This window comes from Pectinophora gossypiella, chromosome 17, assembly GCF_024362695.1.
Source record: "Pectinophora gossypiella chromosome 17, ilPecGoss1.1, whole genome shotgun sequence".
NCBI classification, from domain to species: Eukaryota; Metazoa; Arthropoda; class Insecta; order Lepidoptera; family Gelechiidae; genus Pectinophora; species Pectinophora gossypiella.
This window is the reverse complement of record NC_065420.1, coordinates 14488327-14515695: the sequence shown is the minus strand read 5'-3', so window position 1 is coordinate 14515695 and position 27369 is coordinate 14488327. Positions and strand designations below refer to the sequence as shown.

Here is a 27369-nt window from a genome sequence, read left to right as displayed (position 1 = left end):
CGCAATGGCCGGTCATAGGATGGGTGACCACAAAAAAAAAGTTTTCATCTCGAACTCCTCCGTGCTTCGGAAGGCACGTTAAGCCGTTGGTCCCGGCTGCATTAGCAGTCGTTAATAACCACCAATCCGCACCGGGCCCGCGTGGTGGTTTAAGGCCCGATCTCCCTATCCATCCATAGGGAAGGCCCGTGCCCCAGCAGTGGGGACGTTAATGGGCTGGTGATGATGATTGACCCAAATAATAAATTCAAAACTCTTCGAAAACGATATAATTAGTTTATTTTATTCTTACATAATACGTGTACTACACAATAATAATACAGTCTCACAATTATTATTTTTAAAAGCTGACTTGCAGTCGCATTTTAGAGTTAGTACATAAAACTAGAACGAAATCCATCCGCATTATACACTCATGACTTACAAAATAATAGTTGTATGATTGTTACAACAATTTCGTTTGACGTCTTCAAACATGACAATTTATATTGTCTTTTTATAATCTCTCCAGGAGACATGAACTTGGATGGAAATGTATAACGATGAATATGGAGTGTTTTAAGTGTTACTATAGTAACTTTATTATACATCAATGCGTTACAGTCGTTTACCCGTACCTGAATTAAAAGGTTTAAGATCTTTACTTAGAAAATAACTTAAACTCAAACCTAAGTCCTCAGTATTAAAGTTTAAAGGTGACCACAACTTAAGGCTGCGTCTCCATTGACGCGGGACTGTGCGGAGATGTGCAGGAATCGACCAATCACCGTGAGGGAGAGAGTGACTGAGCGTCTTCGTTTTTCGCTCTCGAACGCTGTGATTGGTCAAATCCGCACATCTCCGCGTCAGTGGAAACCCGGCCTAAGGAGTGGTTTAGAATCCCTTATCGGACAATTTAACTAAACAATGGCCCCGATTCCTGCAGACACCACCTAATTTTATTTTAGGTTATATCCGTCATTTTCGTATCCGTCGAAAAGGAAAGGGACGGATGATTCACAGCTCTTAATTTTAGGAAGAATGAGTAAATTAATGTGTCGGGTTATTGACTGACGTAAAATTTTTAGACGGTTGGTTTAGATTTGTGCTTAAAATTGACGTGTGTTCCATAAATTTTATGCTTGTCGATTACCCGTCCCTTTCCTTTTCGGCGGATAAGAAAAGGACAGATATAACTTAAAATAAAATTAGATGGTATTTACAGGAATTAGCACCAATTTCGTTTTAAAAATGTTTTTGATGTAAATTTTAATTAAGAGGTGAAACTTTAAATGTAGCGCATTGTGGAGCCCCGCTCGTGCCGAGTAGGTCAGGAGCTGGTCAGCAGGTCTGCAGGTCAGGAGCTGGGCGGCGGCGGCGGCTTGACGGGCGCCAGCGCCGCGTACAGCTTGCTGATGGCGGTGTGGACGGTGCGCTCGAAGCCTTCGTCCTCTGGGCAGGATACCTCCTGGGAAATGCGAAACGGAAATGTAATTTAGAATAACGATACAGTACATCAGCTTATCTATCGTAATATTATAAATACGAAAGTAAGACCACGCCTAAATCGCTGGAGTAATTCCAATGAAAATTGTCGACTAGATCGAAACTATAAGGTTATTCAGGAATGGATTTCTTGCCATGACAGTCGAAATCCACGCGACCGAAGTATTGGGCTGAAGCTAAGCAAATAATGCGTACAATTGGGTCGTGTACTAGGTTCAAGATAAATTATGAAATTCTGATTACTAAATAAAGACAGATATAAATAACCTAATTCATGCCTGATTCTGGTGCCTACGAAAAATAGATATTACCTAGTGTTACTTTACTAACATAGTTTATAAGCGCCTTTTTTCTTACTAACAATAATATGGAGTACAATCTGAAATAAATGTAATAATAATAATAAAACTAACGAAAAACATTTTCCTTTTTCTATTTAAATTATTTATGAATTTTCATCAAGAAAATCGTAATAAAAGTCCGACATTTTATCACGTTTTTCTCTGACGTCACAGTGTGCTTTTTCATACAAATTCCATAGTCATTTCGTGTTTTGACGTTTAGTAAAAAGTAACTGATTTGACTAGTTGGAAACTAGCCTATCGCATATCATCCCTTGAGGCCTTGCTGTTAACCAGGCCCAAATCCTGGAAACCTGGATATCAATTATCTATCAAGTCAATCCTCACCATGCTGAGCAGGTCGATGTCGGCTCGCTTGTCACCCACAGTCACGTACAGCTTGTCCCCCTTGAACATCTTGGGCACGGAATCCTCCCCGAACATTTCTTGCAGCATCTCTATTACACACTCCTGAAACACCATTCATTATTGGTAAACTAAGGTTGAATTTTGATCTCAGACTGGTTTCTAGACTTCACACAAAAATCGAAATACCTCGCGACTTCACAATCAGAGTCAAGCGGTAAAACGATAAGCTTCAAATATACATCATCATCATTGATTTAGCCGTGCTTTTGGCAGTTCAGCATTGTCCATTCTTCAATCAATCAATAATACCTTATTGCACAACAACATATACAAAGGACATAAACATACGAATAAAACATAAGCACAATAGGCGGCCTTATTGCTAAACAGCAATTTCTGCCAGACAACCTTAGGGCATTCTTGTCTATCAAGGGCAAATTCTTTGACTTCTTTAATTTGTTGATGCAAATCCAGTACAAGCATGTACAGGCCTGCCTACAATCAACCGGAGATGGAAGGAACATACTCCAGCACGCAGCTGCAGTGCGGGTTGGGGCGTAAGTGAAATATAAAGTGGTTACCTTGAAGTGCATGCGGTCCAGCTTGGGCGCCAGCGGCAGGTGTCGCGGCGCGGGCAGCGCCGACGCGGCCAGCACGCCCGCCACCAGCGCGTCCGCGTACATGTCCGACACCGGCTGCGCCTGCCACTGCAACAGCGCCACGGGTTAGCACGCGCCACGCGGGTGGGGGGACCGCTCTCAAATGCCACCAACGCCCGTTATCTCTGATGGGCCAGCCCGGTGAACGGCAATAACCATGGAAGCAGTCTCTTTATACTCCCTGCAGTTGATTATTGACGCCAATAATAACAAAAAGAAAACAATCTCAGCAGCAAAATACTATTTGTAATACTATTAAATACTAATTACCGTATACTAAAATTCCATAAACACGTTTATGTAATTCATTTACTTTACAGTAATAAAGGCCATAGTAGCCTATTAATGGTTATTATTATTGGCGGAATGGTTTTGAAGCCCCGCCTCCCGGGCTGCAGTACAGTGGAGTATTTTTGACCCTCAAAAATACAGCCCCTCTTGATACAAAGTCCTAAGACCGGCACAGAATCAATGCCGCGGGTGCTTTTTGATAGTCCTCAAAAGAAACAGCATTATATGGTTCATCGTATCTACCTTAGGACTGCAATATCAAAAGACCAAGTTATCTTCTTATAACTTGTGGTAATAACCGAAAGGAATTACGAGCGTAAGTCTTTTTTGTCTCGTTGAGTAGTTACTGACATGTGTTGTTACAAGCATGAGTAGTGTTGTTACTGACAAGAGTTGTGTTGTTGTTTAATATAGGCCTGATGACCTATATTACAAGTTTTTAACTTAGTTTAGGCATCAGCCCTTTCACAAAATCTGTCAGTTTAAACTAGTGAATTGTCATGTACAATGTCTTTGTGTGGGGAAATAAATATTTTCTTTCTTTCTTACTGGCATGAGTTGCGTTGTTACTAACAAGAGTTGTGTTGTTACTGACATGAGTTTTGTTGTTACTGGCACGCGTGGTTGTGATGTCACTGACAAGAACTCTGTTGTTACTCGCACGAGTCGTGTTGTTACTGATAAGAGCTGTGTTGTTACTGGTATGAGTGGTGTTTGTAATATGTATGGTACCTCGAGTGTGATGATGTTGTTTTCTAGTGTGAGGTCGACGCACGAGTAGATCCTCCAGCGTGTCTCGCTGAGGAACTCCACGTTGCCTGCTAGTTGCATCACCACGTGGCGCAGTAAGGCAGGCGAGCCCGCGTAGTGGATGGACTGGCGTTGTGTGACCTCCGATTGACTTAACTCTGTGTATTCTGGAAAAATAAATAATATATTTATAAGTTTATCCCCAGCTTAGTTATGTTTTTTCAGCGTTCATATCATGCGTGACCAGTGATGGCAGTAAAAAGGTGCAAAACCTCTGTAAAAAGAGCTGTATTATAGGTCCCGGCAAACTTCTTGAGTATCGACCTTGACTGCGCACAACCGAATTTTAGATCTCTTTGGTGGTGCGGTACGGGGCGCGGGGGCGGGTGAATACCGCATCGACCGGCTATTGGTACATCAGTCGATACTTCCCCCGCGCACTCTTGTCTTCGTCCCTTTGACTCCCGAATACACTTGCGTGCAGTGAAACTGTCACGTTTTTGTTATTGGTCTTTTGTTAGTTTTTTTTGTTATTGCTCATTTGTTTAAGTTTAAGAATTAGTTACTAGCACGAGGTCTACAGATCCAAAACCTAGCACTAGCTCTGGTATTGCTGGTTTCAACCTCATGGAAGGAATATTATACTTACCTGACGATTATTTTTTTATTAAATATAACAATATAAGTTTTAATAAACTATAATAATATAAGTTTAGTTTTATTTGCATAATTAAATAATATAATAATTGTTTTTTTTAATGAAGTTAAGGAAATAATCAAAAGTTCGTTTTTTTTTTTGCACGGAAGTGTACGTGCGCGAACTTTCCCCCACTACGACACTCGATGCTCAAGAAGTTTGCCGGGAGTTATACCTAACCTTTAGGTAGATAGGATCAGAGTACAGTCATGAGCAACATGTACCTACTTTAGAACCCTGTCGCACTATCGTATTTGACATTTAATAAGACTTACACATACGTAAACTCACGCCCGTAATCCCTAATGGGGTGGGCAGAGCCACAAGTAATCAAAGACAACTTGCAGCCACTGTTGATAAGATGTCGTAAGCTGGATATGTTGAACCTTATGGTGATAAGGGATCAGCCTATCGCCCATAACATTAGCCCATCATGTTAGAGGACACAATCCCTCTGTCGGTTTAATAAGACTTACGGTTTAATTTGTCAAAAAAGTTAATGTGACATGGTTTCAAGGTGTATACGTATTAGTACTCGTGACCGTACAAGAAGGAAGAATTGCGAAAAGAAAAGCAGCCAGGGTTCTTACTATTACACAGTTTTTACAACGGGAACATTCCCACTTTGGGAAAATTCCCGGGAACGGCACATCACTGCCGAAAAAAAGAAAAAAAGAAGGAAGGAAGGAAGAAGGTGAGTCTACCTTATTAATACTATTCTGTGATTGTTATTTGTATAGGCCATTCTGACTGATAAAGGATTCTTACTGTTGAGGTCTGCCGGCGCCAGAATGTGGTAGTTGAAGTTCCTCTTGACGAGGATGCCCTGCAGATGCCGCCCCGGCTCCGGGGGCTCCATGGCTAGTGAACCCATCACCTGCAAACAACCACATAACATCACGATTGTACAACCGAAGAGGTAGACAGAGATGTAAAGAATATACTATACTGAAGCCTTATAGTGAAAACCACGTAAGCGCCTTGACAAGAACTCTGTTGTTACTCGCACGCGTCGTGTTGTTACTGACAAGAGCTGTGTTGGCGCCTGTCCTTAGAAAAGGTTCAGTACGATCTACTCGAACCGGCGTGCGTGTATGAAACGTTTGATGAATATGGAGGAAGCGAGAGAAGTGTGTCAGGATCGAAGCAAATGGAATTCCATACTCTGCTTACCCTGGTAGGAAATAGGTGTGTTTATGTTTAAAATAACGCGGTTACTTACCTTTATTATTATTATTATTTTTAAGATTTAATTGGTTTTTTTTTCTGTGTATAGATTTCCTTGTGGTTTCTGTCCTGTGTTGAATGTAATGTACTTGTCTGTCTGTGTCTATGGTGTCCGGAAGTAATAAATGTTTCTTTCTTTCTTTCTATCTTTCTTTGATGAGCATAGAATATGTTCCTTTCTTCAAGGGATCTCTCCCTAGATCGCAATAAACGGTTCCTTGTTTCAATACACACCTTGGCGGTCTTGTCCCCGCGGAAGGTGAGCGCCAGCTGCTGCGTGTTCCGCGGCGTGTGGATGGCGAGGCGGCCGCGGTGCTCGCGCTGCAGCGCCGCCTTCAGCCGGGACATCTCGTTCTGCTCGCCGTGGACCAGCACCTGCCACCAGAAAAATTAAGTTGTACAGGGTGTTAGTGACATCGTAACGAATACTGAAAGGGATGATTCAGACCATGATTATGAGTTGATATTAAGTGGAATTTTCCGTCACATGACCAACCGTTACAAATACAAATATATTTATTCGTGAATGTTGCGTGTTACAAGATATTACAGTGTTGTCATCGGTCTCAGCAGATTCAGCCAAGAATTGGCATACGAATTTAAAATTGTCATGCATATTATAAACTAAACTTGAGAAGTCAACATAATAATAATATTTACGCGAGAAATTTAAAATAATTGAAGAAACATATGTTTTTTTCTATTGTATAAAGCTTTTTCGAGAAAATAAAATATGTTAAAAGGTACAAAATAACCGTCAGTTATATTTAAGATACTTATCCGAAAACTGTCAACTAGCCAATTTGTGTCTGGAAGTATCTGCTTGACGAGGGTAAGACTTGTTGCTGGCAACACAATTATAAAATAATAATATTTTTTGCAAGGCAATATCATACGGAATTGAATGGCCGACGACTCCCGCGAAAATGTATTTTAACGATTATAAAAACATAATTAAATAGTGACAAGGAACAAACTGGTGTTTTGCAATTGGAAGGAGAACCCTCGACCTCTCACTATCTACTACACTTACAGTCCAAACACAGCAAGAGCCGAAGAAAACTCATCATATCACTTTTAAGACGCGAAGTCGTAAGTTTCAAGAGTGGCTGCAGGTTCCCTTCTAATTACTCATAGCTGTGACCATTAGGGCTAACGATATGTAACGGGCTTGAGTTTATGTATCGAACACTCACAACATGCGGCGGCTTCAAGATGTTGATGAACTCGGAGGTCTGCTGGTAGTCTGTGTGCGCGGAGAAGGAGATGTAGTCCACGGACATCTTGAGCGGCAGCTTCTGACCGGACATGGAGGTGATCTCTTCCGGCTCCGACAGGATCGTCTTGGCCAGCGTGCCTTCCACGCAGTACCCTGGGTGGGGAGTTATACTGAATTTTAATGCTGGGCGCAAGTCATCCCGCAAGAAATTGATGGGGGTCTAAACTTGAGGAAATATAGTTCAAGAGAAAGTGTTTAGGATCTGGGGGGTTAAAAAGGCCACATCGAAGCAATTCATCGAAAAAAGCAAATACGCAATGCAAACAAATGTCAAATAGCTATATTGCTTTTTTAGATGAATTGCTTTGATGTGGTACTGTACCAAATATTAGTTAAGAGAATGATAATATGAAAAGAGAGACTTTGGGAGAATGTCCTTTGTTTGGCATTGACATTGCAGGCTTGAATAACCTGATTGTCGAAAAATTAAGATGATTCCGTGCTTCGGAGGTCACGTTGAGCCGTTGGTCCCGGCTATTAGCCGAGGTGTTTTAACACCTCCACCAACCCAAAGTGGAGTATGCTCCATATCCGCTCCAGTTGATAAAGAGGAGGCCTGTGCCCTGCAGTGTGTATATGGGCTGTTCATGTATGTTATGTATAATTTTATCAAATTCACAGAAATCGTTATTTTTTGTGAATCTCGATTGCATTACAGATAGCAATAGATGTTAAACCTGGGAAACCAGCCCAGCCCAGCCCTTCAACCAGTACTTACCAGCGATAATGACACCGTTCTTAGGGTCGGTGCACCAGGACTCGAACAGCTCGCGGGAGAGGCCCGACTGCATCATACCGGGTGACGCCATGATCACGCACGGACCTATGTCCTCGAAGTGGTCTATGCCCTGCAACCAATACAGATTCATGACAGTACCCTCCAGGTATATGGAATAATACTACGTATTGTTAGATAGAACCGATAGACACATCACTAATGCTAACGAACGTCCAACGTCAGAAAACTGACTTCTGGGGGGTTAAAAAAGCCACATCGAAGCAATTCATCTGAGAAAGCAACATTGCAATTTGACATTTACGCATATAAAAGTAAGTGCGCAATGCAGACAAATGTCAAATAGCACTATTGCGTTCTTAGATGAATTACTTCGATGTGGCCATTTTAACCCCTTCTACCGACTAGTGCTTTACTGGAACCACAAACCACTGCCTATAATCCGCGCATATCCGGAGGGAGACACCTCTACCTACTCTTTTGGGAATACAGGCGTGATGCTATGTTATGCTATAGAATCATTGATTTACCACTACCGTAGATACAGCGCTTGATACAAAAATGCGGCGAAAACTTGGCGCTTGTTTAGCTATACATTCAATAAAATCGTGTCAAATTAAAAAAGTGTCCATCGTCTTATTACGTATATTAGCGCGTGGTGCTTCGTAACGCGGTCGGGTTATACTGCGACTGGGATTGACTGGGAGTACTTGTTTTAGTGAATTTTAAACTAAAATAATAATGTTGATTGCTTTTACTGCGAAAATTAAAATGTTTATACTATGATAACATGCACAATGTCAGTACTTATTAGAATTATGACGTTCCATCCTTCTTTTTTCGCTTTGAGCTTCTATTTTTGCATGTTTTTACCACGCACTTCCCCGTGTTGCCAGTTCGGCGCCTAATCGCGTACTGAGGATGCACCGAGGTAAAGTACTGTCAACGTCGTTATTTTAACAGTAACTTTGCGTCACACTTTTTGAGCGCTGATGTTCAATCAAATACAGTAGTAGTAAATCTATGTTTTGAATATTTTATAACCACTTGTTATACATAACAATAACGTAACAAGTAACGCATTCTTTTTCATTATTTACGTTCCATAAACTAATACTGATTTCACTTCACGTGTAAATAATACAATTATTCCACCAATCACTATTATCATTCTTAAATACCTTGCATTTGCCTACATCAATAAAACACAATTAACCGGCTCACAGATTCGGTCAACATGACTCTTAAAACCGACCAATAAGAACTACATCTGTCTCTTACAACGGCGATAACGTTGGCTACACTAAATTTAGGTTTGTTGAGTTCATTCATTTCACTCAAGTTTGTCAAGGTCGTGAGGCAAGCAATAGTCTGTAGCTCGAAGTGTGTAGGAAGAAAATATGTGATATGATAATATTTTATAGAGACATTTCTTGTGGCGTGAGTCGTTGTGTGTGAGTCAAGTTATAACAAATGAACCAGTCAAATTGATTAGACTTTAGCATAGAAATAGGAATAATAGAAAAAAACAACACACGCACACAGTTTTTATGAAGACAATACCATTTCATATTCATTCGGAGTTCGGTTACGGATATTGTGTAAACTGTAATTTCACCCGTTGTTTTAACCTAAAACTAAAAAATAAGCTTGACGCATAAATTGTTTACCAGAGTAAGTATTTTTATGCAATTTCCTCCAGGTAACTGATCAATTGGCACCATACGGTTCATCATATCCATCCTATGACTTCATATCGTATCTAAAGTGGCTTCAAGTTGTCTCCTGAAGTTCTGATCAGTTTATCTGCCTAATCCATTATGGAATTGTAAGTTGTATAAGTGTTAGTGATCGGTGGTCTATAATGGTCGAGCCAACCGTGTTAGTGAAAACTGCACTTAAGATAAATTAATAACTCATTGGTACAAGTCCGGTTCCGGGGTTCGAACCGACACTCCCCGATTAAGAAGCAAGCTGGTGTAACACAGAACCACAGTGACTGATAGTGGTATCAAAAAACAATAAATAAGATTACCATAATTACCTAATCAGCTAAAAGATAGTCTAGATGTTCAAGTATTTGTTTATAACATTTTATAAAAATAATCTTTTAAAAAGTGATTGAGACAGGGCCGTCGCTAGAGACCTAAGTGTCCGCCCAAAGAAAACTTTTAGCCTCCTATTCTACTGGCTAATGTTACTAGAAAAAAATGAAAATCCTTATTTAGTCTCTTTCAATAACTTTCTATCTTTACTCAGCCTGTGTCCATCCACTACTGGGTATAGGCCTCCTCTCTTTCACGCCAACCTTTCCGGTCCTGTGCAAGTCTCATCCATTGCTTTTCGGCATACCTCACAATAATTAAAGCACACAATAACGGGTTATTACCGCGTTTAAATGGGGATATGGGGACAATGTATACCTCACAATATCACCCGACCACCGGGCTTAACAACTTTGCTTTTTAAATAAAGTTTTTAGGCGGTCTGTGGTCAATACGGCATTTGGACCTCTTAGCCCCAGATGCCCTGAAAAGTTTTGTAAAAAAGGATCATTTTTGTACACAACCGAATTTCACTATTGGACCTTACAATGGTCATGGTAAAAGGGTACAATTAGGCTCTTGAATTTATCCGAGAGGGGCACACGCGTTCCTCGCTGACTTAATTCGGCCCTGCGTTTATTTTAGTACTTTGTTCCGTAACGTTATCTCGTATTCAGTCATCGATGATAACTCATTGGATATTGTAATCAGTAATCATAATCACTGTCAGGACTTATGGCACTTTATGTCACATCGTAAAAGATTTAATTATAACGAATATTGCCAGTGAGTATAATTATGGAGTTGATTCCCGCTACTTAGTTCGGGTGGGCTTGAGTTATCGTGTTAAATTGGTACTATAAGTCGGCCCCTGACAAGTATTCAAAGTGTCGATCTACTGTTGAGCCAATTTTCATCCAAATCGGTCGAGCGGTTTACATGTGAAAAGTAACAGACGCACACAGACAGAATAACTTTAACATTTATAACATTAGTACCTATGTAATATGATTATATATTTTGTGTTGGTCACGGATGTATGCAGTTTATAACGTACCTTGATTGTTAAAGTCGTTTTGAGGTTATCTTTCGCCGGGTCTCGCTTGTTATTGTAAATAAGTTGACGGTTTCAATATTTCAAGGTATTTGTGGTTTGGTTTATGATTTACTGCGAAACGTTCTTTTATACAACGGTACGTAAGACATTGTAAATAATGAATAGATTTTCTAAACAATGTTTTTAAATTCCCATCTTTCATTTTCCATTAAGTACATACATACATACATACATAAACTCACGCCCGTAATCCCTAGTGGGGTGGGCAGAGCCACAAGTAATCAAAGACAACTTGCAGCCACTGTTGTTGTCCATTAAGTACGCTCATATTAATCATGGTTATAATAAGACTATTACAACTCTCTTAATACAAGTACATAAGTTTTCATTAGAAATTTCTAGTCACAGATCAAAATGTAGTCCTCAATTTGTTGTTATGATTTATACAGATACTTGTAGTTAATCATGCGATGGCTGGTTGGGAAATAGTCGTGAACTTATACGCGTTACGATTTGAGTATAAAATGAGTTCGAGTGGCGTCATAAACTTCATCATCTCCGTAGCGTTATCCCGTTTCTGACTGGGTCCGTTTACCTAACCTGAAGCTTCGACAGGTCCGGTTTGTCACATAGGCGAAACGCATTTCTCGGAAATGTGGGTTCTCAAGATGTTTTCCTTCACCGCTGAGAACGTGATAATAATCATCTGGGATCCAAACAAGAATGCGAAAACAATTTCAAAAGTCACTGGTTTAGGCCCGTGATCTGAATGACGACATAAACTTGCAATGAAGAATACGAAATTTTGCATCCATTAAAAGCTGTTACGGGTTATAAGTATCCTATATCTATTTCCCAGCAATGCTGCCCGACTGGCTGAGGGCCCAGCTGATCAGATGGCTGGAGAACAACCGCGAGCTGGTGGTGCTGTTGTTTTGCCTGCCAGCCAGCTTCCTATTCACACTGCTGCTGCGGTTGAAGAGCTGGCTGCGACACCGACAGGGACCCGGGCAGCATGATGTAGCGGTCAGAGAGGTGCAAGCGAAGGTAAGTTCTGTATCTACTCATCAGCCTATAGTCTGACAAGGAGTGATTGTAGCGCGCCGATTCGCCAACAGACAACAAAAGCATATCATTAGGTTTAGAAGTGCATAGTACATACACTCACACCTCGTGAGTTATGTTTAAGACCCATGCAATAGGAGGCGAACTTGTTGCCATTAACCAGGCATAAGTCCTGGAAACCATTCATATAAAATTAAATTATCTGTGATCCAAAGATCAAACTCAAAAGTTGAACAGGTATTCGATCGACACTAAGATGTCAGTCACGCTATGACGCACAGTTATGATAATTCAATTGAGCATTGTTTAGATTGAATCAGCCCAGCAACCAGATTGAATCAGGATTGTAATAACTATAAGCTTTTTTGATCACAAACCCCCAGTACATAAACTTGTAATTTTGAAAGATAGTGTGGTATGGAATTACCAACATGACGTGACAAATCAAACGAATCCCATTCCAGGTGCAGCATTGGAACAAGCTACCACCAAACCAACGCCGCCTGCTGTGCACATCCCGCCCCAACTGGCTGTCTCTCTCCACGACCTTCTTCCAGAAACACCTCCACCACCAGGTCCCGATCCCACTGCACGACATACTCGAGCTGGATGAGACGAATATGACCGTCAGAGTGGAACCCATGGTCACTATAGGGGAGATCACTGAATATTTGATACCCAAGGGTTATTCGCTAGCTGTCACCATTGAGCTGGTGGACGCTACTTTAGGAGGTAAGTTTATGAGCCTCTGAATTAGCTGTTTATCTTCACTATGGTACAATAGTCACTGTGCTGCAATGGGTGAGCGACACAATGCAAATATTATTACAAAAATGTGCATATAAAAGTAGTTCTTATTGTTATATCGAAGTACTATAATTACAATATTGTTTTAATTTTCCTGTACTCAAAGGTCAACAAAATAAATTATCTGGAAGAAATAGCTACCTGATCAATAAGCCTGGTTGTGCCTTTCTTTATTTTTTGTTTTATATTACTACAGTTGCCAACTCTCGCGTTGTACTAACATAAATTTGGGTGATGTGTGGGTACTTAGTTCATCTTGCGACGTATGTACCTTTGACCAGGCCAATTTTAGGAATGTAGTCGTCCTTTTGTACTCTTTCTCTCTTACTCTCAGAAATATATTCATATCTTTTGTTTCTCCAGGTCTAGCGTTCGGCACGGGGATGTCAACACACTCCCACAAGGCCGGCCTGTACCATGAAACCATCACCAGCTACGAGGTGGTCCTCGGAGACGGATCTTTAGTAACCGCTACCAAAGACAACGAACACGCTGACTTGTACAAAGCCCTGCCCTGGTGCCACGGAAGTCTAGGATTCTTAGTAGCACTTACTCTGAAAATCGTCAAAGTAAAACCCTACATCAAACTCACATACACCCCTGTGACAGGGCAGAAGAACTACTGCGATAGGTTAAGGGAACTCTCCGGCACATACGAGAAACAACCTGAAGTCTTCCCGGATTATATCGAAGGGACGATATTCAGCAAAGATGAAGCAGTTATAATGACAGGAGATTACGCAGATTACGACCCTTACATACCCGTCAATGAGTGCTCCAAGTGGTACAAACCTTGGTTCTACAAACACGTCGAGTCTTTCCTGGTTGAAGGCGAAACCACAGAGCTGATCCCGTTGAGGGATTATTTATTACGACACAATCGAGCTATATTTTGGGTGGTCGAAGATATGCTCTCATTCGGGAACAAGCCGATATTCAGATACCTTTTCGGTTGGCTGTTGCCTCCAAAACCTGCGTTTTTGAAGTTCACAACCACCCCTGGAGTTCGAGAGTACACTTTTACTAAACAAGTGTTTCAAGATATCGTTTTGCCTATCAAGGAATTGGAAAGACAGATTGATATTGCTAGCGAATTATTCGAAAAATTCCCGTTACTAGTATACCCATGCAAGATCGTAGACCATGGGCCGTCATCAGGTCAACTGAGGCGACCGGATTCGAAGTACTTAGTTCCTGGTACCAACTACGCGATGTACAACGATTTGGGAGTATATGGAGTACCTGGTAAAGTGAAAGAGAAGAAGCCGTATAACCCCGTGGTAGCCATGAGAAAGATGGAGGAATTTACAAGAGACGTTGGAGGATATTCCTTCCTCTACGCTGATATATTCATGACGAGAGAAGAGTTTGAGGTTATGTTCGATCTGTCGCTGTATGAGGTGGTCCGCAAGAAGTATAAGGCTGAAGGCGCCTTCCCGCATTTGTATGATAAAGTGAAGCCTGAAATTGATGTGTTTGCTGTCGGCGAGGAGAAATCGTAGATTTACGTTACTTAAATTTGCATTTATTCATTATTTTGTACTATTTGTTAAATTAAACATGTAATGATTATTCTCTTTATTTTTTCATAATTTGTTGAGATCAGGGTTGATGCGTTCGGTCATTGATATCACTCGTAAAAAGTGGTAGGGTAGGAACCGACTAATCTCGCCAGTGTCCATCCGCACGTCTATTCCCTTCGACAGATATACATATTTTATTCCTATAGAAAACTGACCTTTAGATTGGATATGTGCCGGAAGACGAAGGGGTTGTTGACGGCGATCTGGCGGCGGATGCGGTCGTTCATAGCGTTGATGTACGTCTGGTACACCGCCATGCACTTCTTGGCCAGCGAGGACGCGTAGTAGATCGGGATGTCCTGCAGCTCAGGGTGCAGGGACCAGTATTCGTCTGGGGACAAAGGAAACGTTAGAACATAAGTACACAGATAGACGTCGTATCGCTATTGGTCGAAAAGGCCACAATTTCATTCAATATTTGTTGACATTTCTTTACATTCATGTGCGTAAATGACAAATTGCAAAAATTCAAATCATTTTCACACATCACACACAGGTACAGTAGGTAGATGTGATTGCAATGTTGCTTTTTAGATGAATTACTTCGCTCCTATACAGTGGAACAAATCGGACACTCCATACAAAAATCTCATCAAATCACTCCATAAAAAAAGTAAGATCCAGAGGGGGTGAGGTAAATCTAGCTTCGTGCCTGATACGATTTGGTGCGGGGAAGAGTTACCTTTCTATACGCTGTATTCTGTATTCTATGACAATGGATAGAGAGTCAAGCCAAAATACTCACCCAATATAAGCAGCAACTCCTGTGCTCGCCCCAAAGCGAACACGGGTATGAGGCATCGGCCCCCCCTCGTCACAATATCGCTGACCAGACCAGTGAACCGACTCTCGCGCTCTTCGCGTTTCTCGTGGATGTGTGTGCCGTATGTTGACTCCTGGTGGCATATAATGTTGAGCAGTCAAGTGACCACACAACATAAACTCACGGCTATATCCCAATTGGGGAGTACGCACACCTCACCGACAGTCAAGCAAACAAGCAGACATGCAGGGCTTGGCAGTCAAGTGACAGTCTTCGATAATGCCATGAGACTTTAAAAAATTAAATTATGTTTCAATCAACTTAAACGGTTACTTATTTTTTAAGTTTTAGAGATAATGATTAGACAGGAAGAGGGCAATATATGCAAAACATTTATATTCCGGCTTTTACAATAAGTAGATTTATTTGGTAAACGAATCATGATTTTGTGTTCAAAGATACACAAATTACATTTACATCTATAACATGGCAAGTCAGTATTTTAAAGTCTCGAAGTATATACTGAAAAGTTTATTGCTGAATAATTTTCTTACCGTAATCAGGACATCGGGATGCACTGTCGGTATTTCCGCCGCCATCAAATGCCGGTCCTCTTGTCTTGAGAAATCACCAGTATACAGGATCTGAAATTGTTTTGACATTTTATAATTATCTTGTACATCTACAACGCGTAAATAAATGTTCCTTTAGCAAGTGGAGAGCTGAGAAATTAGTATATATACGTACAATCAATATGATGATGGACTATATCTATTATAATGGGTAAAAGCTAAAATAAAAAAAAATGCACGTTTATAATCCCATGTCTGTACGTTAGTCTGTCATCTTGTGTCAGTCTGTCACCCTGTGTCAGTCTGTCACCCTGTGTCAGTCTGTCACCCTGTGTCAGTCTGTCACCCTGTGTCAGTCTGTCACCCTGTGTCAGTCTGTCACCCTGTGTCAGTCTGTCACCCTGTGTCAGTCTGTCACCCTGTGTCAGTCTGTCACCCTGTGTCAGTCTGTCACCCTGTGTCAGTCTGTCACCCTGTGTCAGTATCACCCTGTGTCAGTTTGTCACCCTGAGTCAGTCTGGCATCCTGTGTCTGTCTGTCCTCCTGTGTCTATCTGTGTATGTATTTACTTTAACTCCAGCTATCTCAATCATGAACATGGCAGCTCCCAGCACGTGTCCGGCGTTGTATGCCCAGAACCGGACACCACGGACGTCCTTCTCCTCGTGGAAGTTGATGGTCTCGATGCGGTCCATTGAGTTCTCCAGGTCAGACTCAGTGTACAACATCTGTTCTGTTGATATGTTGCTGGAATTGTTTACAAGAATGATCATCATGTAAAAAATAAAGACAAACCTAATCAAATGTTTCTTTTTTTTATGTATGTCATCTCAGGTAGAGTGAAGACGAAAATATTTGTTCTTATGTTAGTAATAAGGTAAAAGGAGACACATACACTGTCTGTGGTTTAATTGAAACCGATAGGTATTAAAAAAGAAATATTCTTTACGGAAAATAAAAACCCAATCCTATAGTAAAACTCACCTAACTTTAATGTAGTCTGAGACAAGCCACCGATAGATAGCCTTGGTTGCATGAGTCATGAACACACGGCCCTTGAATGAGGTCTTCGTCAAGAACCATGGCAGAGCACCACTGTGGTCTAAATGGAAACTGTAAAAAAAAGATCATTGTCATTTGCAATTTATAATCACATTTGTAACCATAATCAATGTCATTGAACAGATATTTTTAGATTGTTTTTTTTTTAATTAACTTGTGTTATTTATGTTGCTGATGTCCAATCTTATTACAAATAAAAGGTCATTGACCCATGATGAGAGTCCTTGAAAGGGCCAACTTAAACAAAAGATGATTTTTCAGATACTCACTGTGATATGAGCAGCAGATCCACTTCATCAGCCTCTATTAAGTCCACAAAAGGCAGGGCATCCATTCCTGATAGACCAGGGTGGATGCCACAGTCCAGCTGTAATAAAAACAATTACATTGGAAAAATTGCTATTAATACTAAATTGAAAAAAATATGGTGATGGACTTTTCATAATAGTATCACACTTTGGGATCCCAATCCCGATCCACCAGCGGTTCACATTACACATATAGAGACAGGTGTAAACATTGTATCTGAGAAAGTGTTTTGAGCATGTTTTTTTAATTGAATCGATCACTTTTTTTTATCATAAATAAAGCATCTTATCTTAACTTAAATGTTGTTACACAATATTGTAGCATTGTGTGTCAATTTGTGAAAAAGTATGTAATTAAGCAAAAAACGATTTTTACCATAATCTTTTTCCCTTTGAACTCCAACATGATGCATGATCTGCCTACTTCTTGACCAGCGCCTCTGTAAAAAAATACATTGAGATACTACGCACAAAATGTGGTATAAAAACAAATGGTACATTAGACATCATATTATTATTCATGATAAATTACCACGCAAATGTTTGGATTTATGGTTATTATACGGCAAATATAGATTCTCATTAGATGAATAGGAACATTTAGCTATGAAAGTTAGTTACTTCAATAGATTTATAGTTTTAAAACACTAACAAAAATATACTCACAAAGGCCTTATCGTAAGTTGGTCACTTTCCTCCATAAGCACCGGATCGGTGCCTTTTCTTGGATTAGTGGTCATGATTTAGATTTTATTTATCTGAATATATTCAACGACATTCGAACGCAATAGGTTTAATAATTATTTCAATAAAATATTGATTTGCAAAACAAAACATCCACCGGCCAAAGATGACAAAAGCAGAATTTGAGGTTATTATAATGTTGCCATAATAACAAACTGAACACCCGTTTTCAACATTAAACTCAATTTGTACTTATATTTAAGCAAATCTAAATGCACTGAAAAGTTAAAATGTATTCGGTTGCTTTATCTAAGCAATTCATTTTCTGTTCAGTTGCTTGAAAATAATTATTTCATTGAATAAATTTTACCTCAGCGTGAAACATATTTTTATTTACTGTCCACCCTAGGTATACAAGTTCGTTTACACGCAAAAGGTTTTTTGCAACTTCTATTTTATAAGTATTTTTTTTATATTTTAATCATTAGTTATTCGTCATCACTCTACAACTAATATTACTATTTCTTTTATGTTGTGAATTAATGATCAAATCAAATAATAAATTAATATCAGAAATCTGATGTGTCATAATTCTGCGAGAGAGTGAAATGAATCGTAATTGTCAAAACTCCGTGTTGGCTACTCGCACTCGCACGTCGTACGATTTGTTGGTTATTTTTACGAATAATTTACAGTGAGATGTCCAAAAAGAAATTATTCGATGATGATTTAGATGAAGAAGATGTCAGCTTCAAAACAGAAAACGAGTACGCTAAGAAATATGATAATTGGCGGGAAAAAGAGGAATTATACAAGTGTAAGTTATATTTATTTTCTATTTACTCCACATTTGCAACTCAATATAATATTTTTATGCCAAAACTTCAATTATATTTCATACAATTTATGTAGAACAACATCATCAACATTGATGAATCTTTTAACTTTACAGTAGAACAAAAGTATGGGTCAAAACCTCTATCATCTGACGCTTCGGTGTCATCCGACAGCGAGGATGAGAGCGATGAGCCCCCGGAGGTCTCCGAGGAGATGGAGACTCAGTTCCTCAAGACCCTTGCGCTGTTGAAGACCAAGGACCCCAAGATCTATGATCCCAACTACAAGTTTTTTGATGAGACAGAGAAGAAAGTTGAAGGTATTCATTCAGTTGTTTTATAAAGCCTTTTTATCAATAGCATCACGCCTACATCCCCAAAGGAGTAGTCAGAATTGTATAATACATTCACTCTTCGCCAGCCAAGTATAAGTCCCATGTATTGTGGGACTAGCCATTAGGGCACAAATCCTGGAAACTATTTGATAATAATCTAAACAAATTTAGTGGTGGTAACTTTTTACATAATAGAATAGCTTTGTCTAATTCTAAATCAAGGTACTGTCTACAAAAGAATCAAACACAAGACCAAGGGTCTGTTACAGCACTTTCTGATAAGCTGTCTGTTACCTCTTCTGCCAGATACTACTAGAACTACTGTCAAGTGGGCAAGTGGCTTGTCACTAAGTCCTATTATAATGTAAGCCTTTATTTCTGACAGTTTTTTTACATAAAAAAAATATAATAATCTTTATTGCACAAAAAAAAATATTTACATAGAATCACTTGCAACTAGAACTATAAAAATAACAAAAAAATAAATATTAATAAAATAAAAGTAATAAAAAACAAATGTTATTAATTATTACAATATTTTAAACTAAAAATGTATTTGTATGTGTTTTTTGTTTATTATTTGTATTATTAAACTATAATAATACATTTTTAGTTTACTGACATCTTCATTTTTATTTTTTATTTCCTTTGTGTCAATTTGCCAGCATGGAGAAGAATGGCATTGGATTAGGAGTTGTGGTGTGCTCTTGGGGAGGCCTTTGCCAAAGGGCAAAGTGACACTAAGATTACTAGCACTCATATGACCTACTTCATCTACCTACTTATAACTCAGATCAAACATAAAATTATATTATTATAATTATTTCTCCTCCAGAAGCGAAGCCTGCAGCCAAGACCCTCACATTTGAAGACAGTGACGATGAGGACAGCAATGACGGCAACATATTTACGGTGGAAAAGAAAGCCGAAATAGCTGCCGAGGCACCTACTAAGAAATCAGCTGATTCTAAGAAAACTGATAAGGTTAATATTGTATTTATTAGAGAATGGGTCATTGTGAGTGAATAAGATATAATTTATTATGTAAAGCTTATGTAATAACTATAAATTAAGTAACTTTAAAATAAAGCAAATAAAGTATGCAGCATTAAAACACAATCTATAAAAAAATCCTTTGAGATTAAGGCTGATTGCACTTCAGACACATTTTTGTACGAATTTGACTAGTATGACAGTGGGTGACTACCTTTAATCAATGCACATTTATTTCTTAACTTTCAGGAAGGAAAAATAAAGGACTTCCTGACGGGTAAGGTGGAGCACATTGATGAGGATGTGGAACAACAGCTGGCGCCCCTGAAGGCTCTGTGGTCGGACCCCAAGCTGAACGAGGGGGAGGCCTTCCTTAGGGACTACATACTAAACAAAAGGTACACATTGGTTCCAATTCCACCGCTTTTAAGTTAAACCTATCCTTACACATACATACATAAACTCACGCCCGTAATCCTTAATAGGGTCGTCTGAGCCACAAGTAATCAAACACAACTTGCAGCCACTGTTGATACGATGTTATAAGCTGGATATGATAAACCTTATAGTGATAAGGGATCAGCCTATCGCCCATAACATTAGTCCATCATGTTAGAGGACACAATCCCTCTGTCGGTTTTTACGACACCTATCCTTGTCTACATTTATTTATTTATTCTGTGTGCCTTCAGGCAAAGGCCTCCCTGATTTTTCCCCATTCTTCTTTGTTGTGCGCTAATCTGAATAAAGATGAAGGTGTGAAGAACAAAGAATAAAGGTGGGCCGAAACACTAAGGTGTTTCCAGCCATAGGAATTATTTCGTCGGCCCACCTTTTAAATTGCCTACTCATGCCTACCTGTTTCTCTTATGGCCTCTTAGTGTACCATAGTGTAACAACTTTGCTACATTTATCTGCTCTAATAGTATGTCCAGCCCACTTCCATTTTAGCTGCATTGTTTTGTATGTGACATCATCTAACCCTGTTTTTTCCTTCTCTACATACATATTATTTTGTCAAAAACAATCACAAATAAATCCGAGACAGATTGGCGAATCTTTTACACACAGCCAAGTAAAATTCCAATGAAAAGAAAGAAAGAGTAAAGAACTATTTATTCAAAATGCTAATGTTTTCACTATATGCCATGGCGCTGATGTTCAGTTGGAACCGGTAAATTAATTGCAATAGACTTAAACATAGCAGGGCAGTGGGTGTACTATACACCTCTGCCTGACCCTTCAGGGATAGAGGCGTGATGCTATATTATGTCATCTAAAGTGGAGTGATGGAAAGGGATGGTGTTGGGTCATTAGTATTACAATTAATGATCACTACACAAAATCACTAAGAGGTCCTCCATCATTCCTCATCAGATACCTGGAGGAAGGCGACGTAGGTGACGCGGACAAGCTGCGTGATGATGAAGACCTAGAGGAAGACGAGCGCCGCGTGGAGGAGCAGGGCAAGTTCGAGCGCGCGTATAACTTCCGCTTCGAGGAGCCTGATGACGAATATGTAAGCTATACTATCATTCATTCATATTAACTTACAGCAAAGGCAAGGAGCACAGCAAATAGTCAAAAATCACTTTCTGAGCCCTGGTTTGCTTCTTCTTCTTCTTTGCGAGTCGATGGCGATCGAAACTAAATTTTTGCTGACCAATAATTGGTCCTGATTGCGAATGTGGAGTATCACCACAAACTATGGCTCACCTTTTGTGCTGTCCTAAGTGCCCTAACACCTGCACTATTAAAGACCTTTACGAAGCCACTAACAATGCCGTAAACGTGGCCTGGTTTGCTTAAGACATTGTATTGATCCGTGCTTCAGACGGCGTTTTAAGCCCTTGGTCTCAGTTACAACTTCCTGATGTAAGTATGTAGTCGTTACATGAACCATATCAGGGGCCTTTGGCGGCTTTGATGGGGTCGGTAATCTACCTGACTACCCACACGATAGAAGAAAATAAAAGCATAGGACATAAGTGGTATACTAATATCAGGACATATTGGTATAATCAAGTTCAAGGTCTGGTAGTTCTGCTACTGGTGTACCAGAGACAACATAAACCTTGCCATGATTAAAACAAGGATTATACAGGAAATTAGATAGCAATATTTATTTACACCATAGACAAAATAGTTGCATTATAGAGTAATATTGAATAGAGAAAACAAAATAATGAATTACCAATACTATACAGTTACGCAATTAGTTATTATACAGTGGTTGTTGCTAGAGTATTTAAATCGGCGAGCATTGTTTGTTATGATGAAAAATTAATAAGAATGAATTAGCCAAAAATACCCTCCATTGTATCAGCTAAAGCGCTACCCGCGCACCATGAGCTACACGCGGCCCAAGGACGAGCGCCGCGCGCGCAAGCGAGCCGAGCTGCGCACGCGCAAGGAGGAGGAGAAGAGACGCAAGATGGAGGAGATCAAGCGGATGAAGGCGCTCAAGCTGAAGGAGATACAGGAGAAGATCGCTAAGATAAAAGAAGTTACTGGGAACGAGGACCTGGCGTTTAAGGTATGTGGTAATAATTAGTGATGAGGAATTGCTTCGATGTGGCTTTTATAACCCCTCAGCAGGCCTAGCACCGTAAGCACAGACATTCTCGCCGCGACAGAAATCGTCTGTCTCTTTTTGTGCAGTACTGTGAGAGAGTGACGGGTGACGTATGTCGAGGCGAGAAAGAGTCGCGCGCTTACGGTGCTAAGCCCGCAGGTCTTGAGTAGGTACTCCAAACTGCGAGACTGAAATATGAAAGACAGACAACCCATCAAAGCACACAAAATCCGTCAATGTTGTAATATCTCACCAAAACTTACGTTCTTTAACCAGGAGGAGGACATAGAGGGTGACTTCGACCCCGCGGAGCACGACCGCCGCATGCAGGCGTTGTTTAATGAAGAGTTCTACGGAGATGTCGACGAGCACAAACCTGTCTTCCCTGACCTCGACGAGGAGCTTGAGATCGGTCAGTAGCACACGCCGCCCATAGTTGATAACACCCATAGCATAGAATCTATATACAGGGAAATCTGAGAGACACCTTAATGAAAACCCATTTTTCATGGGATGAATTTCGCAAAATTCCGTCTTGCAAACTTTTAGACTCCTAGCACTTGTAGTATGTGAGTGAGTCAGTCAGCCTCCGTGGTTGGTCTAGTGTGGGTCTAGTGGTTAGAGCGTTAGGCTCACGATCTGGAGGTCCGGATTCGATTCCCGATGGGGACATTGTCGAAATCACTTTATGAGACTGTCCTTTGTTTGGTAAGGAGTTTTCAGGCTTGAATCACCTGATTGTCCGAAAAAGTATGATGATTCCGTGCTTCGGAGGGCACGTTAAGCCGTTGGTCCCGGCTATTAGCCGTAAAAACACCTCCACTAACCCGCATTGGAGCAGCGTGGTGGAATATGCTCCATACCCCCACCGGTTGATTGACGGGAGGCCTGTGCCCAGCAGTGGGACGTATATAGGCTGTTTATGTATGTATGTATGTATGTATGAGTCAGTCAGTGACTTTTCGCCTTTATACAGGGTGTCAGTGACACCGTAACAACTTTGAGGGATGATTAAGACCATGATTCTGAGTTGATATCAAGTGGAATTTCCTGTCGCAAATCATTTTCGGTTCCATACTTTTGTGACGGAATTTTTCCATTTGATATCAACTGAGATGATGATGCTACGTATTGCTTAGTGGGATGATACATTATGTTTTACTGTGTTTTCCAGAAAATTGGGACAAGTATGAGCCGGAGGAGGCGAAGAATGCGGAGGGCGACGACGGGCCACATTGCGAGGATGAAGACTTTAATGTGAGCCATTGATGTTTTTTTTTTGGGTTCCGTGTGAGGCATCTCCCGCGTGGATCGCGTACCCATTGTCGGGGTGTCGCCTTCGGCGGATATGTCTGGGAGCAGAGGCGGCCTTAGGGCGGTGTGACGTGTGCCACCGCAACGAGCGCCAAAATTTGGCAAAAATCAACCAAGACTGGTTCACCCTGGCCGCAAGCTAACTTCATCGGGTTAGATTGTTCATCCAAGGTTTTTTTTTTTTAAGGGGCTGAGGGGTGCCACTGAGACCTCGCACCAACTAAATATTTTGCTAGGGCCGCCCCTGTCTGGGAGGACATCACCATTATTTCGTCGCAAGACGAAAGTTATTGACGTGGGTAGGCGAATTACGAACCGGACACTTGGCTAGACGGGAGGATGGTCGATGGACAAAGGGTGCTTAATGGGCTGATTGATGATGATGAATAATTTGATTTTTTTAAGTTTTCTTTTTTTTTATCTCCACCAACCCGCAGTGGGGCAGCGTGGTGGAGTATGCTCCGTACCCCCTCCGGTTGATTGAGGGGAGGCCTGTGCCCAGCAGTGGGACGTATATAGGCTGTTTATGTATGTATGTACGTTTTTATAATCCAACATTGAAGATAAACCATTTTTTCCCCAGATGGACGCAGACTACGACCCGAAGCAAGCGAGAGCGACCCTGCTAGAAGAAATACAGAGCACATTAGGCAAGAAACGTCGCAACCGCAAGAAGAAGTCTAAGTTAGCAGAGATCCTCACCTCGGACAAGCCCAAGTTTGTTCCAACTGTCGCTGATAAGACGTACGATGAGTATATGGAGGAGTACTACAAGATGGACTGTGAAGACGTCATAGGCGGTGACCTGCCGACGCGGTTCAAGTATCGGGAGTGCGTTCCTAACGATTACGGGTTGACTATTGAAGAGGTGAGTGTGGTACCAGCTTTCCGCCCGCGGCTTTGACCCGGCATGTATTTTTCATCCCCTTAGGGGGTGATTTCCCGGATAAAAACTATCTTATATTCCGCGCCAGGTCTCAAACTATCTCCATATCAAATTTCATCTAATTCGATTGAGTGAATTGACCACTTGTATACCTTAACCGCTTAAAAAGGCGACTTGAAAGCAATTATATTAATTGATGGAATTTCATAGTTTCCGCTTACCCCGGTGGGAAATAGGCGTGAGTTTATGTATGTATGAAGCAATTATACAAGGTAGCTTTTTCAACTCTCTAGTGACAGCGGTTTGGACCCGTATCAAGGAGTCAGTTATAATATGTTGTCTCGTAGATCCTGCTGGCGGACGACAAGGAGCTGACGCAGTGGGTGCCGCTCAAGAAGATAGTGAAGCATCGCCCCGCCGACGTGGAGAAGAGCGACGTGCACACATACCGGGCGAAGGCGGCGGACGAGCGGCTCAAGAAGAAGGTGCTGCCGAGCCTCTTCAAGAACTTGCCCGAGTGAGTTTTTTTCATTGGTTTCGCGGGATTTTCTCAATACAATGATGTCCATATTTTAGATAAATAATCCCGAATATCCGACCACTGGTGATAACCAATGTCTACCCGCAATATTTATAAGAATATGTGAATAGGGAATAGGCATTCGCTAGGTAAGCGTGATCTTGCCATCAGCGCGAGCCTATATTATTTAAAAAAAAATGCAAGCATTACCTGGCTCTTTCGTACATCTAAACTGTATTCCTTTAACTAAAAATCAAAAAAATTTAAACAAGATATGTTGTTACGTTTACAGAGAACCGGAAATAGTAGTGCCACTAGAAGAAGCAACCAAAAAGAAGAAGAAGAAAAAGAAGAACAAAGATAAAAAGAAAGAAGATCAAATTACAAATGATGAACAGCAAAGTAAATCAAATGCTACAGAAAATAATGATGAAAGTAGCGCAGCTGAGGTAAATAACAGTACAGAAGCTAAAATAAAGAAAAAGAAGAAGCATAAAGAAAGAAGCGAGAGTAGCATTCTTCTAGAAGATAATGTAGAAGCTAGTCCTAAGAAACACAAGGAAAAGCATAAAACTCATGAAGAAAATTTAGAAACTAACGAAAATAGTGAATATAATAAACCAGAAGGGAAAAAGAATAAGCAGAAAGGGAGTGAGAGCAATCAAGACGGTACAGTCGAGCCTAATGTAGAAATTAGTGAAAAGAAACATAAGAAAAAGCATAAAAAAATAATTGAAAATGAAGAAAATAGCAACATTCAAAGTAAAGAAGTTGACATAGAAACGATACAGTCGCAAGATAATGTTTTTCGTGTAAATGGTACATCTACAGATGTCAGTAAAAAGAAAAATAAGAAAAAGAAACACAAATCCGATGGTTTTGTCATAGAAAATGTTAGAAACGCTGAACCTAGTCACGTGGGCCATGAAGGAAGTAAGAGAAAGGATTCGATCACAGAAGAAGATTTACCGAAATCAGATCTAAAACGCAAATTAGATCAACATGACCAAGAACCAAGTAAGAAGCAGAAGAAATTCGACAACAAGGGCAAGAAAGACTTTAAAAATAATAAAAAGACCTTCAAGCAAAAAGATATGTTCAAAAATAAACAAGGCAAAGACAACGCGTCGGATAATCCTCTCAACAAGCTTTCAGATGAACGGCTAAAAGCGTACGGGTTAAATCCTAAGAAATATAGAAGTTTCTTGAAGTACAAGAAGTTCTAAATATTTTATTTTTAATAAAACTTTGTTAAGGAAAAGTTGTAAATGAATTGTTTTTTATTAAAAATTTCTAAATTATTTCCTAAATATGATTCAACATAAACTATAACGTGCACATCGAAGTAGGCAAGTCTACAACTCTTCAAAAGAACCAAATACTATCTACGAAGTAAACTTGGCCGGACTTGTAATTTGTAAACCCGCTTGATATTTATATATTATTATTATATATTACCTATGAAATTGCGATTTTGTATGAACAAATTTAAACAATTTTTTTTACGTGTTTTTTATTTGTATTACTCGCAGTAATTACACATGCAATGCAACAGTTTATTGTGCAGTGCCAGTTTATTGAAGGCCTTCTAAAAGAAATCAAGTCGACGGGAGGCAATAAATTCTTCATGGGAATTTGTACTGCCTCTCGGTATCTCTCCAAATTCTGGAAAAAGTAGTAGAGAGAGTAAAGTAATAGTAGAAGTAGTGAGTACCTACTCACCAGACCTTGGGCCTACAGACTAGAGTGTGGAAAATACGTTCCCATATCATATAATATGTGTGGGTAATATGGGGACATATTCTCCATAAGAGCACGTGGGAAATAAACTGTTAAAAAAAGAATTCCACGTTTTAAAATAAAATTAATTGAAACGGCCAGTACAGGTAAAGACCTATAATTTTTATTATAAAAGAAAATTCATTTTCACGATGGACAAAACAAATTTGCTTTGTATCAGAACCTGAAATTATTAAAAACAAAGTATAACTATTGTTTATGCTTGCTTTTAGGTTGCCATAGTGAAATTTGCTCCTACAAAAGATGGTAATATTTTTTACTTTCAGTAAATAAAATTAAAACATGTAGTATGTATTGCAGCGTTTGCCTTTAGCAGGATAGAGAATTTTA

General features: G+C 40.1%; 3 protein-coding genes across 12 annotated transcripts; 2 read left to right on the top strand and 1 right to left on the bottom strand.

Moving 5' to 3' along the window:
• Nucleotides 1-262: 262 nt before the first annotated feature.
• LOC126374709 (cleavage and polyadenylation specificity factor 73) lies at nucleotides 263-18423 on the bottom strand. 2 transcript variants are annotated; one of them, XM_050021432.1, is made up of 16 exons: nucleotides 17763-18423; nucleotides 17473-17536; nucleotides 17058-17155; nucleotides 16711-16839; nucleotides 16296-16473; nucleotides 15709-15798; nucleotides 15137-15287; nucleotides 14547-14722; nucleotides 7817-7946; nucleotides 7016-7191; nucleotides 6054-6194; nucleotides 5361-5469; nucleotides 3878-4062; nucleotides 2777-2902; nucleotides 2175-2297; nucleotides 263-1447 (listed from the first exon to the last, which is right to left on the bottom strand). In XM_050021432.1, the coding sequence occupies exons 1-16, from the start codon at nucleotides 17834-17836 to the stop codon at nucleotides 1337-1339; spliced, it is 2061 nt and encodes a 686-aa protein (XP_049877389.1). In that variant the 5' UTR covers nucleotides 17837-18423; the 3' UTR covers nucleotides 263-1336. The 2 variants fall into 2 exon arrangements, with proteins under 2 accessions (XP_049877389.1, XP_049877390.1); XM_050021433.1 differs by lacking the exons at nucleotides 263-1447; nucleotides 2175-2297; nucleotides 2777-2902 and adding an exon at nucleotides 2927-3035.
• Nucleotides 8741-14380, top strand: LOC126374717 (delta(24)-sterol reductase-like). 9 transcript variants are annotated; one of them, XM_050021443.1, is made up of 4 exons: nucleotides 8741-8765; nucleotides 11796-11983; nucleotides 12466-12733; nucleotides 13172-14380. In XM_050021443.1, exons 1-4 carry the CDS (start codon nucleotides 8756-8758, stop codon nucleotides 14308-14310), a joined length of 1605 nt encoding a protein of 534 aa, XP_049877400.1. In that variant the 5' UTR covers nucleotides 8741-8755; the 3' UTR covers nucleotides 14311-14380. The 9 variants fall into 9 exon arrangements, with proteins under 9 accessions (XP_049877400.1, XP_049877406.1, XP_049877403.1 ...); XM_050021449.1 differs by lacking the exon at nucleotides 8741-8765 and adding an exon at nucleotides 9196-9288; XM_050021446.1 differs by lacking the exon at nucleotides 8741-8765 and adding an exon at nucleotides 9297-9508.
• On the top strand, nucleotides 18422-26657 carry LOC126374705 (protein KRI1 homolog). The gene is made up of 11 exons (XM_050021424.1): nucleotides 18422-18597; nucleotides 18733-18936; nucleotides 19787-19935; nucleotides 20194-20342; nucleotides 21322-21463; nucleotides 22271-22480; nucleotides 22796-22931; nucleotides 23694-23776; nucleotides 24417-24701; nucleotides 25067-25236; nucleotides 25532-26657. Exons 1-11 carry the CDS (start codon nucleotides 18480-18482, stop codon nucleotides 26463-26465), a joined length of 2580 nt encoding a protein of 859 aa, XP_049877381.1. The 5' UTR covers nucleotides 18422-18479; the 3' UTR covers nucleotides 26466-26657.
• The last annotated feature ends 712 nt before the right edge of the window (nucleotides 26658-27369 follow it).